Source organism: Mobula birostris, chromosome 9 (assembly GCF_030028105.1).
Source record: "Mobula birostris isolate sMobBir1 chromosome 9, sMobBir1.hap1, whole genome shotgun sequence".
NCBI classification, from domain to species: domain Eukaryota; kingdom Metazoa; phylum Chordata; class Chondrichthyes; order Myliobatiformes; family Myliobatidae; genus Mobula; species Mobula birostris.
The window spans coordinates 33,314,729-33,333,818 of record NC_092378.1 but is presented as its reverse complement, the minus strand read 5'-3'; the positions used below and the strand labels follow the sequence as shown (position 1 = coordinate 33,333,818).

Sequence of the window (19,090 nt, the reverse complement as noted above, 5' to 3'; positions counted from 1 at the left end):
CAAATTTCTGTAAAAGATCCAGTAAGACTATTGAGTCGGGTTTTCAGAGAATGTTTATTTCGCGGCGACATGAGACTTGCATGTGGACGAGAAGACCTGGTTTGTTTAAAAGTCTTCGCATGTCCCGAATGTTTCACATTTGGTTAAACACTTACCGATTTGTGGCCACTCTTGTAAGGGCACAAACACAAAACAATTAATCAAGCGCCTGAATGGCATACAAGGAGCGAGCTACCGATGGAACTTGGTGCATTGATTTGTTTTAAAGTACAGACCAGTATCAATAGACGTCACAACATGCTTATATCTATAGCGGTGAGATCATGTATGAATGTCGCAGCTGTAGGTAAGTGTTCTTTACAGATATGCACATATATAATGGGCACCCCTGTGTATTTACAAATATATTCCATGTTTCTGCTTTCACCTGTGTCGATGTTTGAAAGGATCTACATATTACAGGATAACCCGGTAATACACTGACAATTGGTTGTTTTAGAGATTCATTTGAAAAATAATGAACTGTACGTGCTCGAATACAATCGTTCACCAAACTATGAAAGGAAGTAGAGCGTTCGAAAGACTTAAACTTATCACAAAGTCGAGGAAGCTTCTTACAATCGATCATTCAAATCAAGATCGACATTGTGGTAAAAATCAGTAAATTAGAGTTTGCTCCGCCAGGAGTTGCGCTGGTGTACATTCGGTTAGACAATGCCCCACAATTCTATCAACAGATATGAATTTCTAACCTCTCGTCCTGGAGTAATTTGAATGCTTCAGATAAAGATTTTGACCAACGATATTAACCTGGCGAATAAAAAAAGCGGAGTGGAGACTCGAAGACTGGACGAGGGAGATGACGGGAATACTGTATCAGGATGATTTTGGATGTGGTTGTGTAGAGGACAGTGTATATGGCGAAGTGGTGGCTTGAAGTTTGGTAAAATTGAAGCTTTCTGTTAAATTATTTTTATCTACTTGATTTGCGCATTATTTTCTACTTCATGTCCTTATTGGAGAAGAATGTGGCCAACGTTAAAACAGCACTAATAGCAAAGTACACCGAAACTTGAAACCTTAACCTTTTTTCGCATATGCTTATGATAAAATGTATCAATACTAACTTTCCCTCCTCATTATATTTTAATTAAGTTTTGATACTAACAGTACATCGGTTTTATTGTGAATTACTTGGATATAATTCGAGATCCGGGGCAGTCTCGTTTTAAGACGCTAACCTGTCACTGGGCTGTGCGCAGAGCAGCGGGAGCGATGACTGCGCAGGCGCAGCTCTCTGGCTCAGGTAGCTGCGTTGGGCTGTGTTCAGTTGAAGTCAGCTAGCAGCGCCTTGCGAATCGAGTCTGCTTCATTTAAGCGGCTTGACCTCCAACCACCGGAGCTCGTCACACAGGAGCCGAAGGAAAGGACAATATCTCCTGCTCAAAGATCGAACAGAAACGACTCGAACTTCCACTGATCCAAAGGCAAGAAAGAAATCGCGCCAGTTAGAGAAAGAGGGGATTGAAATACTGAAAAAAAAAGTTGCTGTAAACTCCTATGAAACTTTACAGAAGTTTCCATCCTCAGCTATGAGTGCACGTCAGTGTTAAATCCGGACCCGGCTGCAAGTGACCGTAAACCAAACGCAATTATTTCAGTGTTGGATGAGTTACTTTGTCGAGCTAAGGGGTACTTGTGTGCACCAAAAGAACCCGTTAGTGGTAACCGGGAACTCGAAAAGAAACCCAAGCGATCGCAACTCGGTAGACTGGAAGTAAGGGTTGAATCTGTATGCTGTCTCTAGACAAGGCTGCTTAGAACAAAACAAAGCCCAATCGGTGAGAGAAGGTTCTCGTGAGCGCCCTGCGAGCTTTTCCAAGTAAGTTCACGTTTTTTTCTGCAATTCATGTGGACAGCTGACGGTGAAATGGCTGAACCGCCGTGCAAGCAAACCAGGCTCTGACGGACAGGTCTGGTAGACTGAAATCCTTGCATGGTGCCGAACAAATGAAGTGACACTCGATTTGAAAAGAAACTAGCACTGCTCCTCATTTACCAAAAGGAAGGTACAGTATTAATCAAAATTAAAATCTCAGATTCAGTGCTCGAAAACCCAAAAAGTAACGTGTCAAAAGGCAGGGGTAGGATAAAAAGGACTCCAGGACGGAAAGTGACAAATTTGGAGAGAGAGAGAAAAACACCCAGAGTAGGAAGGGACAGAGATTGGCCGAATGCGTGTGAGTGGGAAGTAAGTGAGTGGAAGTACTGGCGGAGGAGCGCGGATCTCTCTGGGCTGGTGTTGCTCTGGAGTTATGGCTCCCAACCTGAAAGAGGTTCAATAACAGGTGCAACATGCTCACACAAACCAGCTTCAGTCCTCGTACTGACTTGGAATCCTGAGAACCAATTGCTCCGTGGTGACTCCGTCGGCATTTTCAACCGTAAGAGTTTTATTGCCATCCAATACACTGCTTTTCAAGAAAAGCATTCTGATTGGTTTAAAGAGCCTTGAAATTTACCAGTAACTCGGAGCTGAAAATGCAGGTGAGTGTGCGGGTCCCTCTGTGTTGTTTAATGACGATTCAAACGTGAATGAATGAACGTTGGCACGCAATTCCTATAGGTTGTTTGCACTTGACAGGAGAATGTTACGGGAAAGATGCAGTATTGTTCTCCTGCTACACTGCTGTTTGTTTTATTATGCTAGGAGGTGCGTGTTTGCAGAGTTGAAACGATGCCTTTGATAAGATGCCTTTCTCCCTCAGTCCAATTAGTTTACATGTGGTCTTGCCGCGTTTAATGTATAATTACCCCAAAGGATGCCATCTAACTTTTTTTTAAAAAAAATATGGTTATGTTTGCTATATGTCTCCGTTCACCTCTTCAGAACATTTTGAGGAAGGGTTTCACCCGAACAGTTGAGGTGGAATGGGAACCCCTTGTAGACAGTCTTCGGTTTTAGTGGAATTTTATTTGCATTGCAGCCGCGCCATTTAAAACTCTCGTTCAATTCACAATACTTTGGCTTGCACTTATCTCCTTGTGTTCCATACACTGGTTCAGATATCTCTTGCAACTTTAATGGATTTTAAATCCATTATTCACGGGCGGGTTTTGGTTCATTCGCGAATAAACATTTTACAAGTACTGTTTCTATTCGCTTTTGCCTAGTTTGAACTTCGCTGCGAAGAGCCGAATCTCTGGGGTTCCCTTTACCAAAGTATCTGTCTGTAAAACCCAGTTCTCATTTGTAGAGAATTTGCATCCAGGCAGACATTCGGCACTGCCTGCCCCCAAAATCTACCTTTGTTGAGAGAATAACAAACATTAAGAACGATTTTTTTTAATGGAAGAAGTCAATTTCTTCTCGGAAACTGACGACCCACATGTGCCTTCCAGCTGTAATGTCGCAGCGGCTGGTTGGCTGCGAGAGGCGAGGCAGCCTGCGTTTGTGGGTTATGTTGGCTGGAGGGCTTGAGAACATTAAAATACGGCACACTTAGATTAAAATGCTGGAACACGAGACTGACGAATGATCTCTGCCGGCTTCACTGACTGGGATACGACTCATGAAATTGATTCCCGTATGTCGGGAAGGCCCGGGGTGGGTTTAGTGACCTTCCCCCTATCTGATATGTAGTGGCTGTGTCCTTGTTTGGGGGAGGGCAGAAGGGGGGATAGCCAGGCAGTGTGCGGGGAACCAGGCCGTGGCTCCAGCACATTTCCCGGCTGACTAAACTGCTCTGTGAAGAAATTAAAACAAGAACAGACCGAGCTCAGGAGCGGCGGTCACAAAATGTCGCAGATCGCGGGAGAGGATCCGTGCCCGCAGTTTAGGGGAAGATGGGTCTCAAAACTTTCCTTGGAGCCTTTGTAATGAAACACGTTAAACTGGCGCTGATTGCGTGCGCCTGGGTAAAGCACCGTAGTTATCAGTTTTGTACGATCATTTGGGCATTTACCAAATACCAGAGATTGTTGAATAACTTTGATTATGGTTGGAGTAACGCAATCCAGTATTCTTTCAACCATTAACGTGAACATCATAAATCACTTTAATTTATTTTAAAGGCGGCAGAAGGTTTTTCCCGACGTGCGGTTCCACACTAACCCAAGATAGGTGAAGCGTGGAGGTAGTTTAAATGGTTCAGATGAAGTTAATAAAGGGGACGATGATGTCTAGTACTGTTGATTAAAAACAGGTCTGCGTTAAGCCAGATAGCGGCCCAGATCCAGACTAGACCCCTCCATTTCTCTCGCGAAGTAACCGTTTCCATTTAGCGGTGCACCGCTCTGAATCCTCAATGCGCCAGTTAGCTATACCCGTGCAACCAGCGGAGCACAAATTAAAGAACCACTGAAAGGAGCATAAGGTGCCGAATTTATCTCTCTCACTGAGCTCATGACTACAATCAAAATAAAATGGCAAACTAATCTTATTGGGTGTAATATTCTGATTTGCTCCCAGTTGAGTTTTCTATCTGCCAAAGGGATCACGGACTATTTCCAGTGCCGGTTAGAGATGGCTAAATTTTGTCAGACTTGTTGGGGATTTTCGTGAACCATACTTTGCGGGTCTTGGAACAACTGCCGACGATTTTCGATTGTACTCGTTTGTAGACAGAATTGAAAGTTAGCAAAGGCTAGTTAGTTAGATCATCAGCGATAAAAATAACACGTCTCTTTGAAAGGAGAGTATCTCGCAATGAACGGATAGTCGTGGAATAGGTCTGAAAGAGGGGAAGTCTAACCAAAGGAGATTACAAAATGAATAGACAAGGGTAATGTGATTTACCCAGATTTCCATGAGGTTCCATGTAAGAGACACCCGAGTAATGCGAGACCAAGGGATAAACGGTGGTATGGGGTAGGGTACTGACACCAAGAGCGAAGACGGAGGGATAGCTGTTCCAAGTGACCTGAAGATGGGAAGTGAGATTTGAAAGGATTTAGTGCTAGAACCATTTGAGATTTACATTAATTCATGGACTTTAGATTCAAGGTCGCTTTCTTTTTATAAATTTGCCAGAGTTAAAAGGAAAAGAGGTCTTCAAAAATCGCCTTCAGCAAACTTGGCTGTATAATTGGAAATGATTTTCAACAAAAGTATAGATTTTGGAGAAAAGCCACATTTGGAAGATAAGAATTAAAATGGAAAATAGAAATGAACGTCAGTGCACAAGCCCTAACATGTTAATTTCTGGTTAGTAGTGGCAATTCAAAACCAAAAACTTAGTTTATAGTTGCAGAGCGTTAGAATTGAAATAGAGAACTTAGACTAAAACTTGGTCGCCTGTTTGTAAAACCGATCTACAGACATCAGAGGATTAAATAAGATCTACAAGGGTGGTACGATGAATAAGATATAGTTAAATGTGAGGAATGTAACAGAAAATGCTGGAATCACTCATTAGATCAGGCACTATCTATGGAAAAGAGATGGAGGCATTGCTTCAGGTCAAAGACCCTTCGTCAGAACAGAGAAAATTAGAAATTACGTTATGAAGCGTCTGTTTCTATTTCCACAGATACTACCTGACCTACTGTTTGTTTCCAAGATGTTCTGTTCTTGTATAAAACTTCCAGCATCTGCAATTTTGTTTTGATTTTTCAATTAAAGGGGTGGTTCTATTGAAAACAATGGCGGAATTGGGGTCGGGGCGGTGCTGGTGGTGATCTACACAGGCCTTTATGGTAACAATGCTTTTATGGAGTCGATAACAATGTTTCAAAGTATGGCGAAAAATTAGACCACTAATTCAGGAACGTCACCAAAAATTAAACAGGGAATCCAGAAGAAATGAGAGTGCGGATAATGTTAACTTGATGCTGTAAGAAGTGGTTGAACCAACAGTGTTGTAGATAAGCAAGTAATGTCAAAAGAAAGAAGATTCCGCTGTGTTAGATGGGGCAGGAGGTGGACGTGGAGGCATGGAAATGTCTTTAGGACAATAGCCCGATTCAGTGCTTCATTCCTTGTGCCATTCTGTGAAAGTGTGTAATTTGTGCTAAAAAGATCTGTCATTTTATGAAATTTATCGAGGTTTTGAATAATTCATATTGTAAAACGCAGCAAAGCACGGAACCGAGAGAGAAGAGACTCTAGATAACCAATCGCACTCAAGTTCCTGATTCAGCACCAAGTTTGTTCATCCGCAGAACTTCGGGTGATGGGATCGAAAAGTAAACAAATGCCAGATCTAACCTGTAGTGAATGTTGCCTCTCACTGGCAGAACTCTGTTACTGCATCCCTGGTCCAGCCTGAGTGGGATTTTGGGGAGAATATTTTCCACCCCGTGTTTAAAATGGTGACCTGTTTAAAATATGCGATATTTAGTTCCCCATTACATCCCAATTCTTCTAAAGCGAAGTTTAACTGGCAAGCAATGAAGATTGATGTTCAAAAGGAAACCGCATTTGTCAATAATTGTTTGTTTGGTCCACAGATCAGATCCCAGGTATTATTAACGCTCGCTCCGTTATACGTAAAATATGATCAGTTTGTCTTCTACTCAGTTCTACCATCTAAGCCCTATTTGAAAATATGAAATCCGTGTGTAATTCCTCCGTGACTGACAAATTTATGAGAATAGCTTAATATCTATGCCAAAATGGAGTGTTCATTAATAGCTTGCTCTTTTTTTTTGTTTTTTTTTCTTTTGGCTATCTGGTCTCCAAATCTCAAAATCCTCTTTTAACCTGAATTCCTTCCTCACCACCCCTGCAATGTTCTTCACCATGCAATCACCTGTGTATCCCTTAGCCTCCATAAAACTTTCCCTTACTATTTTTTGAGATCTGTAAGTCCCTCTTCAAAACTCATGATTACAATGGCTGAATGTTCTGCAGCAAAATACTTCAGCTTGAAGTTCTTTAGGATGGCCTTTAAGTTTAATTATATCTTTAAAATATATATTTAAATGAGAATTTCTATTTGTGTCCTCTTCCTTCCCATTTTCTTCTGCACTTTCCTCTGTCAGCCATTTCCTGTTTTTGCTCTTTCTCCATGATATATATTCCTCAGTGAAACACAGATACTTTGTCTTGTGTAACTCCCTTTATAAATGCAATTTTTATTGATAACCACTTATGTTAGTAAAGCTCAAGTCACTAATATTTGAATGTACACTGAGTGGTGACTTTATTTGGTACACCTTACATCTGTCATTACTGCAAATATCAAATCAGCCAATCGTGTGCCAGCAACTCAATGCATAAAAGCATGTAGACATGGTCAAGGGGTTCTGTTGTTGTGCAGAACAAACATCAGAATGGGGAAGAAATGTGATCGAAGTGACTTTCATCATGGAATGATTGTTGGTGCTAGACAGGCTGGTTTGAGTATCTCAGAAACTGTTGATCTCCTGCATCGCAGTCTCTAGAGTTTTCGGAGAATAGTGGGAAAAACAAAAAAAAAACATCCAGTGAGCAGCAGTTCTGAGGGAGAAAGTGCCTTGTTAATGAGAGGTCAGAGGAGAATGGCCAGACTGGCTCAAGTTGACAGAAAGGTGACTGTAAGTCAACTAACCACATGTTACAACAGTGGTGTGTAAAAGGGGATCTCTGAAAGGACAACACATGTAACATTGAAGTGGGTGGGCTACAGCAGCAGAAGACCATGAACGTACACTCAGTAGCCACTTTATTAGGTACAGGAGGTACTTAATAAAGTGGCCACTGAATGTACATTAAATAGTAACGTGTCAGGAAACCTAATGTTTTGGTCACAGTTAATAAGAATCATTTCAAAAATAGAACTTGGCAAGCCTATGACTGAAAAGTTCATTTTGCTGAAATGAGTTGAAGATCTGTAGCAGATTTTCTTTATTCATTTAATTACTGTGAATGATATAACATCTGAATTATACACTCCATGTTGTTTGCATTGATGCAGTCCATTTGGTTGCACTGATGTGTAAGTATATAAATGAGATGAGGTGTGTTGTATTTCGTACATCTTATTGAGCATATATACAGGTACGTGTTTGTAAATGACCATGAATACTTATTGGGGGCATGAACATAGTGGTGAAAAGCACCTAGGTTAACCTGACAAGAAATTGAAATCATGAATAACATGAAGAAAGCTAGTTGGCTGAGACTAGGACCAGTTAAAAATTCAATGAACCCTTTTAAACAGCTAAGAGAGATACTAAAACTGAATATCTTCTGTGTTAATAGTGGCCATTTCTAATATCTAATCCAAGAATTACTAAAATTTCTATAATTTTCCGATTGTTATTAAACACCTGATAAGTTAATACATTTGCATACATTCTGCCTTCCTATTGTTTCTAACTGTATTTCATCTCTAGATTATGCAACTTAAACTAAAACTAATTATGATTTTACATTGAAACTCTCACATTAATTCAAAGTAGCTTCACGAAAAAAAGATTACAACTCAAAGTTAAATAATTATGCTGTAAGTAACTTAATTCTTTGACCGATCTTTACATGATATTATGAACTACTTCAGTGTTATTTTAGTCAGTGGTAATTATTTAATTGTATCCAGAAAATGAGGCTTGTAACTTGGCAGATTTGAATGGCTTGGAAGTGAGACACTTGCATAACATTTCTATTCTCTGAATGGTTATTACTGAAATACTCGGTGCAGTAAAGCATCCCATAATTATTGATCCCCAAGATATTAATGTTAGGAGACTCAGTAATGGCCGTGCCTTTGAATTTTGGTGGAATTGTTGAGCTGGTCTTTGACTGCCATCCACCATGTATGGATGTTATCCTGGCCCTGCTGTGCACAGATACAGGCAGTGGTTTCTACCAATAATCAGAATAAGTAATACCAAGCCAGATCATCTGGATGGTTAGCTGGCAGGCCTCCAGAGCACAGCCAATGAGCTGCATTGTACAGAGCTGCACTGAACAGATTTCCACACCTGCTCGCTGCAACAGGGAAGGGTGGAATATGATGGAGTTCAAACTCAGGTGCAACTAAGCTCCTGCTGTATCTCTGGACCCACCATTAAGTTTGGTGGGGGTAGCGGGGGTGGGGGAAATTCCATAATAACCTGAGCTCAGGGACTGGATGTGATTTTGTACCTGGTCCCTTTACACTAGCACAGCTCTTCATATTAACCCTCATGAAAATGTAAATAAAAGTAAGTTCTTTTCCACTTCTTATTACTATTTAATTTACATGTGTTAATTCTGATTAAGTACCACTTGTGATTCTGACAGAGGGCTGTCAGAATGCCAGTGGGCTGTTTTGTATTACTCACTCTGTCAGCTTCATAGATTTGCCCAGGGCAGGAGGCCTCACTGGGAGCCAGGCAGCGAAAATATTTATTATGGATGTGGGACTAGAGAGGGAGGTGAAGTCCAATATTGCAGGACCCCTATCATCTGCTCCATGTCACATATGATCCTGACAGGATTATATATCATCATTGAATTTTAGGTAAGCTCACCTTAACCAGGAGAACACTGGTTTTTTACAACTTTTCCAACATTCCCAAATTCTGAGCTCAAACTGGAATGATGGTTAATAAAATATATATCTTTATACATTGACACTTAATAGCTTGATTAAATTTATTGCTTCTGCCTTCTGTTTTTTTTCCAATATTAGTCTTTCTTAGTTATTTCAAAGTTATTAATTACTTTGTTCATGTAACCATCTGTAATCATTAGGACTGTGGACAGGTTTGCAGAGACAGGGTGGAATAGGTCAGTTGATCTATTGTGAATTCCAAAATGCAGAAAAAACATACCAAATGTCAAAAATAACAATTTTCAGTGTGAAGGGTTGCATACCCCAGAGCTCTTTAGAAAATAAATCTTATACATTCATATATTCTGTGCCCCTTTAGTCATTTGTACACTTATGTTTCTTTGTTCCATCTTTATTTAGTGAAAGGACATTGGGAAAATCTACAAATAAAGTTGCAAGTGTGTGGCCCTTTATGTTTTTAGCATAATTACTTGTTTTGCGCTGCACTTGGGCATTTTGAGTTTTCTTTTGTGAATGGGCTTTTGTTTTAGAAAACACTGGTCAGCTTTTGATACTACGTGTGCTCCCAAGGTTATGAATAAGCTGACTTTACCAAAAAATTGCCCATTTTAAAGGGTTTTTAAAGCTGTAATAATAATAAAATGTATCATGACATTTATTAATGGCTAAAAAACAGTATATATTCTATTACAACCGTTCGTAGTTTAATTATGGGTGGTGTAAGGCTGATTATTCAACAAAAGGAAAGAATTCTGGCAAGTATATATATATATAGTGTGAGAGAGAGAGAGAGCACTATATAATATGGGTTACTACAGAAAACAAACATTCTGACATACAGAAAAAAACCCCTTAAGGACACCTCTGAAGAATGAAAACCTTTCATAACCTGGGGACTGCCTGTACTTCCCCAAAATTGTTCCTTATGTAAATAGTAAAAGCAGTGAGAGAAGGACTGACTGGAGAACACAATGCTGGCCTGCTCTGGTAGCACAACTAAATACTAAGTGAGTATTTTGCATGTCTTGATCTGGGAAGATGATGATGATGATGTCACCATAAAAATAAAAGTTAAGATCCTGGTTGGGATGAAAATTGATTGAGAAGGTACGAGGAAGGCTTGCGCTACTTTAAAAAAAATGTCATCGGGTTTGGATGGGATCTTAAATGCTCCCCCTCTCCATCACCATTGTACCATGGCTGCAGTGTTGTCTATAACTGCTGTTTCTTCAGGAGGACTTTCCAGTGTCCACTACAAATCCCCTTCTTGAGTCACTCTTTATCTAACAGCATTGTTGGTCCTCTCCCAGTGTCAGTATAAGCATCACTGTCTTCTCAGGTAGTTAGAGAAAGATAGAAAGATAATAAATGCTGCTTTTCAGAGAGAGAAGAAATCTTTGAGACATTTAAGGATTGATTAACGTTAAGGTTGTAATCCTGCTCACAATGAACCCTGATGAAGATTTCACACGAATACTTCAGAAAAATCATTTATGTATATTCATGTTTTTGTAGTACTGAATTATTTTTAGGTGAAGGTCAGAGATATTGGAAAGGATGAATTCCCAGAACAATTTTTAAAGAGGTTTTATACTACCTTAAAATTTTGCATAGTAGCCTGTTTAATGAAGAATAAGTAATGAACCAGTTAGTGGGGTGTTTTACTAAATGAGTGGGTGAACATTTCAAGTTTTTAATCTCAATTTTCACTATAATTTGCACTTTGGACCACAGACTGAAATTTAAACTTAGAGGGGTTTGTGCATGCATACCTAATGTTATGTGTGCATGCATTTCAAAATCTTGTAGCTATTTCCTTCGGTGATTAATACATGGCCTGTGCTCCACCTTGTCCTCTTCTACATACCATTAATACTTTAGATACAAAAAAAGTTTGAGCAAATTGTTTTAATAATTAACGCTCAGCAATTAATGCAATTTGTTGAACGATTAATTCTCAGTGATGTAGAACTTTCTACTACTGACAAGCTAAATCTGGGCTAACATTTCTAGGATCCCACAAGTCCATTTGACGGTCATATTGGCCAGTTGACTATCCTTGATGGTAAGCTTCTCTCAGGTAGCAAGGCCATGTGTATGAAATTGCTGACATATGGGGTAGGAAGACTGCCCGGCCATGAAGCATCTGAAAGACAGTTTAGAAAGTCATACCTTATCTTAGCCCGTAATAAAACACTGTCACATCTGAATATCTCGGATCATTTGAAACATTCCAAAACAATTTTAACAATTCAAGGCAACTGAAACATTTTAGAAATATTAAAAGACTCTGAAAACACAAAATCTCAAACAGTTTCTTAAAAAAAAAGTGAATTAATTTAAATACATGAATAGAGATTTTGTTTTGTGTCAGGTCAAAGCTGCTGCAGATTGCATGAGCAGATTCCGCAATGTTAAAGTTGAGGAACTGCAGCTAATTCAGGCCACACAGCAAAACTCCACAAGTCGTTCAATGTTAAAACAAATACTTGAAAAATACTGAAAACAGCTGACAGCAGTAGGGATAATTCTGTATCTATACACAGATCCTAAGATTATAAGTAATTTACCATGCAAGGTTTGAACCATTGTGTTCAAAGACCTTGAACAATAAGTAAGAAGATATATTTCGAAACTATGGGGTAGCAAGTATACAAAAAGCACCTTACGGTACTGTTAACAACAGGAATTCTGCAGATGCTGGAAATTCAAGCAACACACATAAAAGTTGCTGGTGAACGCAGCAGGCCAGGCAGCATCTCTAGGAACCGGTGCAGTCAACGTTTCAGGCCGAGACCCTTCGTCCTGATGAAGGGTCTCGGCCTGAAACGTCGACTGTACCTCTTCCTAGAGATGCTGCCTGGCCTGCTGCGTTCACCAGCAACTTTTGTGTGTGTTACGGTACTGTTTGCAGGTTCGATTTGGCTTTGGAAATTAACATTTTGAAATGCAGTAGAATGTGCACGCGCTAGTGCATCAAGCAGTTAAGTGTGACTGAGAAGGAATAGCGAAAGCATAATAAGGTAAGAAGTAGAGTACAGCCTGTGCCCCTCTTCAGCCCGTTCCACCACCCATTAGATCATGGCTGACCTGATCGTTGGCCTCAGCTCCATCTTCCTGCCTATTTGGTTTTCCCAACACTTAAAACAACTGAGCTTGGCTTTGAGCATAAGCAGTAACTCGGCATCTACAGTTAGTAGAGAATTCCAGAGATTCACAACACAAATCCAAAGGTTCCTCCTTTCAGTACCAAATATCTATTATCAGGTTCTAGACTCCCTGTTACAATTAACCTACTGAATCTGCACATTTTGATGAGATCACTTTTCTTCATCTAAGCTCCATGAAGTATCTTGGAAATTTGCAATGAGATCAAAGAATAATGCAGTCAGTACCCAGAAACTACTACGTTGTGGACATCTTTCTTTGAGATTTGTGTGATTATAAATGATCTTTTACTTTTCTATACACTGCTTTATAACGTGAACCTTTGGCTAGTTTGCAAATAAGTACCAGGCTGCAAAGTTAAATTATGTGGTGTCCACAACTTGGGCACTACCAGAGTTAACGTTTGTGCAATTTATCTTCCGTGCATGGATGCTTAGAGCATAGGTTGTGCTAACTGTTTCAGACAAGGGACACTTTGTGCAGTGCACATCACCTTGGAGAAGCAGTGGGGCCAGATCACAGCACCAGTGATACAGAGAATGAGGAGCCTAAGGGCAGGGCTGAGGTACAGGGGGAGAATAGAGAAAAGGGGGCCTAGAGCAGGCTGCTTCCACCAAGGACTTTCTGAGATCAACTCTTCTACATCTACCCTGTTGTAGAGCAAAGACTGACGTAACTCCAATACAGTTCAGAGGTCCTCAATGAAATATGGTTGAAAGAACTGTCAGAACAACAGTGCCAGAACCACTTCACCACTCACTGTTAACGTTACTTTTACACATCTGCCTCTATCCAACATAACAAGCTGCAGCCTGTTGTATCACAGTTTTTCTTTACTCCAGGTGAATCGCGTTTGTCTGATCTCTCTTGCTGAAGACAATGGGATGAGGGGTACAATGATTTTGACAGGACTGGGAGTTTCTCGTATGTGCAGAGTTGCATTAGATAGGCTTTTGTCACATTGGGGATGAACTTCAAGACCCAGAATGTATAAGTTTTACATAATGTATCACAACAGTTACTTCCAGGTATCCATGAAGCAGTCATAATAGATTCATTCTGCACCAGTTCACAGTGCTATACATATCTGAGCCAGCACACCACATGAAAGCATGGTCACTTAATGAGAAGTGCTGTCATCCTATTCTGTGGCTGTTGACTCTGATACACAATCGTACATGAAGGCATTTGATTTGAATTAACTTTATTTCTTACATCCTTCGCATACATGAGGAGTAATAATCTTTACATTCCGTCTCAGTCTAAATGTGCAATGTGCAATCATAGTAATTTATAATAATTTATAATAAATAGGACAGTCAACGTAACATAGCAATGCACTCAAATCAGCGTGAGTTAATCAGTCTGATGACCTGGTGGAAGAAGCTGTCCTGGAGCCTGTTGGTCCTGGCGTTTATGCTGCGGTACCATTTCCCGGATGGTAGCAGCTGGAATAGATTGTGGTTGGGTTGACTCAAGTCCTCAATGATCCTACGGGCTCTTTTTTCACACCTGTCTTTGTAAATGTCCTGAATCATGGGAAGTTCACAACTACAGATGCGCTGGGCTGTCTGCACCACTCTCTGCAGAGTCCTGCGATTAAGGGAGGTACAGTTCCCATACCAGGCAGTGATGCAGCCAGTCAGGATGCTCTCAATTGTGCCCCTGTAGAATGTTCTTGGGGTTTGGGGGTCCATACCAAACTTCCTCAACCGTCTGAGGTGAAACAGGCGCTTTTGTGCCTTTTTCACCACACAGCTGGTGTGTACAGACCATATGAGGTCCTCGGTGATGTAGATGCCGAGGAACTTAAAGTACAACAGTACCACGCTCCATCCAATCTAACTGAGTAAAGGACTGGCATGTTCTGGAACATTCTGGAGGAACCTCAGCATTTAAAGCAATAAAGACTTTTGTTGTGGTTTGCTGCATGTTGCACCTTGTCACAATTGCACGGGCTCAGACTTTGCCGTACGGAGTTGGTGTAGAGCAGGAGGAGCAAGACGGAGGGAAGAGGGAATATAGCAAACTCATTCCTAGCCAGGTAGTCTGACAACAGTTATTCTGACTGTGCACTTCATGGGCATAATCCCGGCTACCCTACTTGTAACGGTCAAAGTTAGAATGTACCCAGTGGCCGTAAAAAAGAATAAAAACTAAACTGATAAATCAGATACAGCCAAGTACCCGATGTATGCTTTCCAGTCATTGCCTTAGTGCTGGTGTAAATCCTGCTGTCCTAGTGACTGCAGCATGAACGAGTACAACTTCAGCAGACGTTGAGATCAGGTGGGTCAGCTGTGGACTGTACAGGCTTAGATTTACGCTGCATCTTTCAACTACTCTCATCAGGCAACTGCAAATGGCAAGGGTAGGGTCACAGATATTGTTGCCCTGACAGTGTTTGCGATCCTACCCCCAACCAGATTTGTGCTTTATGGAAATTAGGGGCCGCACCTTGAGCAATGCTGTTACCCTGTTGGAAAGCATCTTGCTCGATTACTGTGACATCCTGGGAGCCCTGCTCAGCTGCAGTATCCCCAGCCATGATGGCAGTAGTCTGAGATTGCATGGCAAGTGTCTGAGCTGGAATTAGTGTCAGCAGAGGCAAAGGGCATTGAACCGTGGCAGTAGTGCCCACCAAATGTGTTAATACAGTTGTCTATTACTCCTACACTGACAAGGCCAATCTGTAAACTGCACTAAACTTTGTGTGAGCTTTTTGCTGGGGTCCCTTGTCTCCTTGATATTCCATGTACACTTTCTGGCAGACTTTCGAAAGCACAGGGTATTTCATTGGCTGTATTCATCAGTTTCCCACGGTAAACTGTCACATTAGTATTCTCGTCCAAGTCCTCTGCCTGTGCCATTTCACTGCAGGGACTGGGATAGGTGCCTGTCTCCCCCTCTCAGGTTGTAAGCTGCCTATAGTGAGTGTCTCACTACAGGCAGGTGCTGCCCCTCACCTCAGCTCCATGGCTATTGTCTGCAGTTACTAGATCGTGTTCTTGCATTTTATCTTTCCTTTTTGCTGTTCTGTCACTGTCTGGATGGAGGAAGGGTAGAGGATTAGTGTGATGAATAAGAAATAGTATTATAAACATGAGAGAACCTGCAGTTGCTGGAAATTCAGAGCAACACACGCAGAATGCTGGAGGAGCTCAGTGGGTCAGGCAGCATCTGTGGAAGTGAATAAACAGTCGACGTTTCGGGCCGAGACTCTTCTTCAGGACTGAAGGAAGGGGGAAGATGCCCGAATAGAAAGGTGGGAGGAGGGGAAGGAGGCTAGCTAAGGGAACAAGAGAGAATCTGCAGATGCTGGAAATCCGAGCAACACACACAAAATGCTGGAGAAACTCAGTGGGTCAGGCAGCATCTATGGAAAGGAGGAATAGAGTGCATGGGAAACGCCTCTATGACACAATGGTGGGGGACAGACCGCATGGGAAACACCTCTATGACACGATGGGGGGGGGGAACAGACCGTGTGGGAAATGCCTCTATGACACGATGGGGGGGGACAGACCGCATGGGAAACACCTCTATGACATGATGGGGGGGTCGAGGAACAGAGTGCATGGGAGTCACCTCTATGACACAATGGGGGGGGGGACAGACCGCATGGGAAACACCTCTATGACACGATGGGGGGGGGAACAGACCACATGGGAAACACCTTTATGACATGATGGGGGGGTTGAGGAACAGAGTGCATGGGAGTCACCTCTATGAGACGATAGGGGTGGGGTCAGGACAAGTAAATGTTCTTGCATCTTTCCTCTTTATCTTCCTTCTGCCTCTCACTTAGCTTGTCTATATTACCTTGAAGTCTTATTGCATTTCTTTCAGTATTCACAATCTCAACTTGTTTTGCATCATCAGGTATGATATATTGGAGAAGGGCTTGTTACTTCAAATGAAGGCACTGTTACGTGATGATAAAAAGCACTAACGTACAGCATTCAGTGCTGTCGTTGACAAATGAGTTATCTATTCATGTAGGTATGGGCGTTGTGGACTGCAATGTGCAGGGACAGACAAGTGTAGCCTAAAAACCCTTTGTGAAATTAACTACTCAAATTAAAAAAATGTTTTCCCAAGCTGTTGTCAATTGCCATGAGTTTGGAAATGAAGTTGTTTACTCAAGAAAACAAGGCATCAGTGATTTCTTTTACACAGGTTTCTGCAGCTAATTAGATCTTGAAGACTCAGTGCCACAGGCTGTTACGACTTGAGGAGCACAATGTGCTCAATCTGTGGAGGAGCTTGGGAGTTTGTGTGAATACAACATGCAATATAACTCTATTGCAGCATCCTTCGAAGACTTATCCGGTAAAAAATGTGAATAGCTTCTCTTGTACTGATACTGTCGAGGTCTTACTTATTGCCACCCCATATTTTAAAAAAAGTATGGCAATTCTTCTCTGAAACCCATGGTAGCACAGCATGGGTAGTGATGGGAACAGTGGGAAATAGATACAGAGAATCTGTATGAAAATGAGCAAATGAACCATGTGCATTAACACTGGTGTACACCGGAATATAACCTGGTAAGTGCTTCATGGAAAGACGTATCATTCTGTTCAATATATTCTTCCTGATCTGAAGTGTCCAGAACTGCTTCAAAGAATTCCAGGTGTGGTCTAATCAATATTTTGTATACAGGCTATAGTGTAACCTCACTGCCCATTGTAGGTGTTCATTTGCTACACCTGTCCATGTATATGGACCTTTAGGTCTCCAAACCTCCACTGCCAGTTTCTCACAATGTAGGAACTACTCTGTTCTATTCTATATTCAAAGTTAGTAACCTCAAGATCACCCGGACTGAAACCCATGTTTTACCATTCCGATGATTTGCTCAATCTATTAAAATTTCTTTGCAACTTAATGCTTTCTTATTTATTATCCAAAGTGTCGCCACTGTTTCTCATCAACATATGTGAACACATTCCTTTCCCTTCCATCTTTTATTGATATGGTTAAAAATTGTCATCCAACACAGATTCTTGTTTCACGCCAAACTGGCTGTCTGCCCATTTATCCCAATGTCTCCTGGCACTGCCCCAATTTTCTAACCAACTCACTAAGTTTCTTTCAACTCCATGAACTTTAAAAATGGCAGTTTCTTATGAGTGATTTCACACTGTGCCTTGTGGGCAATCCATCCATCAAATTTACCAACTCTTCAAAAACTCAATCATCAGGCATGACCTTGTCTTTAGTCTTGTATACTGCTTCTCTCCAAACAGTTGAACATATTTTTGGTGTTCAGGCACACTATCCAGAACTGTAGGGTTTAAAGATTTCAAACTCTCACACTACGTGTTTAATAATTCCTTTACTTTACCTCTCTAAGCTATTTAAGTAGTAGAATTACATGCATATTTTCCAATAATTTATAACACAATGGGGTCAAACCCCTTCAGTCTCCTGAGCTGCCAGAGTATTTTAGATGATATATGTTATATATGAAATATTCACTTGAATTCTCCATTGGGCCAAAAATTTTATTTGAAGATGATTAAAGTCTGTCATGAGACTTGTGGCCCATTGGGCCGGTGCTTCTGCCGGTTTCTGTGGCATGAAACGACTGAGAGTACAAGACTCCCCCCCCCCGGATAGGACGCCAGTCTATTGCGAGGTTAATCCCCAGCATTTTTGCTGGTACCCATTCTCAGCTGGGTAGACTGGAGCATTGTGTGGTTAAGTGCCTTGCTCAAGGACACACAACGCTGCCTCAGCCGAGGCTCGAACCCACAACCTTCAGATCGCTAGTCCAACGCCCTAACCACTTGGCTACGCACCACACTTTTGAAGAGTGAGGGGGCATTCAAATCAGCATTTTGGTCAGCGCAATGTCCAGATATGCTCCTGTTGCAGCTTTTCAAATGGTTACATATTTTATATTATTTGGCATGGACAAAGATAGCTTTGAGTATTGATAATATTGAAGACTCCTATACTATAACTACCCTTTCCCACCACCCAGGGACCCAACCAATTTCAACGTGAAGCACTGTTAACTTCTTCCAAACTAGTGTACTGCATTCAGTCAACGTTAAATCATAGAAACTAAATATAGATTGGGTGATTACTTTACAAAAAACTTCTGTATGCATGGGTGATCTGAATTCTCATTTGCCACTCCCTTCAATCTCTCACCAATCTCATTCTGATCTGTCTTTGGCTCCCTTTACTTTTTCTGATGAAACTCAACGTGATCTCAAAACACAGCACCACACCTATTGACTCAACACATTTCAGTCCCGTACCTCACATTTCTGGTCCTTTTCCCTCTCCTGGTAATTTCAGATTCAATGTATCTCCAAATGTCTGCACCTTCTTCAGATACAGCTTGTGTTATTTTCTATGTATTCCACTGTACTGTTGCCACAGGCAACACATTTCACAACAAATGTCAGTAATAAATCTGACTC

At 41.2% G+C, this 19,090-nt stretch overlaps 1 protein-coding gene across 4 annotated transcripts in view; it reads left to right on the top strand.

Moving 5' to 3' along the window:
* The first annotated feature begins 326 nt into the window (after positions 1 to 326).
* wnt5b (wingless-type MMTV integration site family, member 5b) overlaps positions 327 to 19,090 on the top strand; it is a 130,742-nt gene continuing 111,978 nt past the window's right edge. The window contains exon 1 of one of the 4 annotated variants that reach the window (XM_072267760.1): positions 327 to 346. Coding sequence is in view for 1 of the 4 variants with exons in the window: in XM_072267757.1 (XP_072123858.1) it covers positions 2,542 to 2,547 (6 nt within the window). In the remaining 3 variants the exon portion in view is untranslated. Of the gene's footprint in view, positions 347 to 1,321; positions 2,548 to 19,090 lie in introns of those variants that run through there. The other 3 variants (XM_072267759.1, XM_072267758.1, XM_072267757.1) reach the window with 3 other exon arrangements.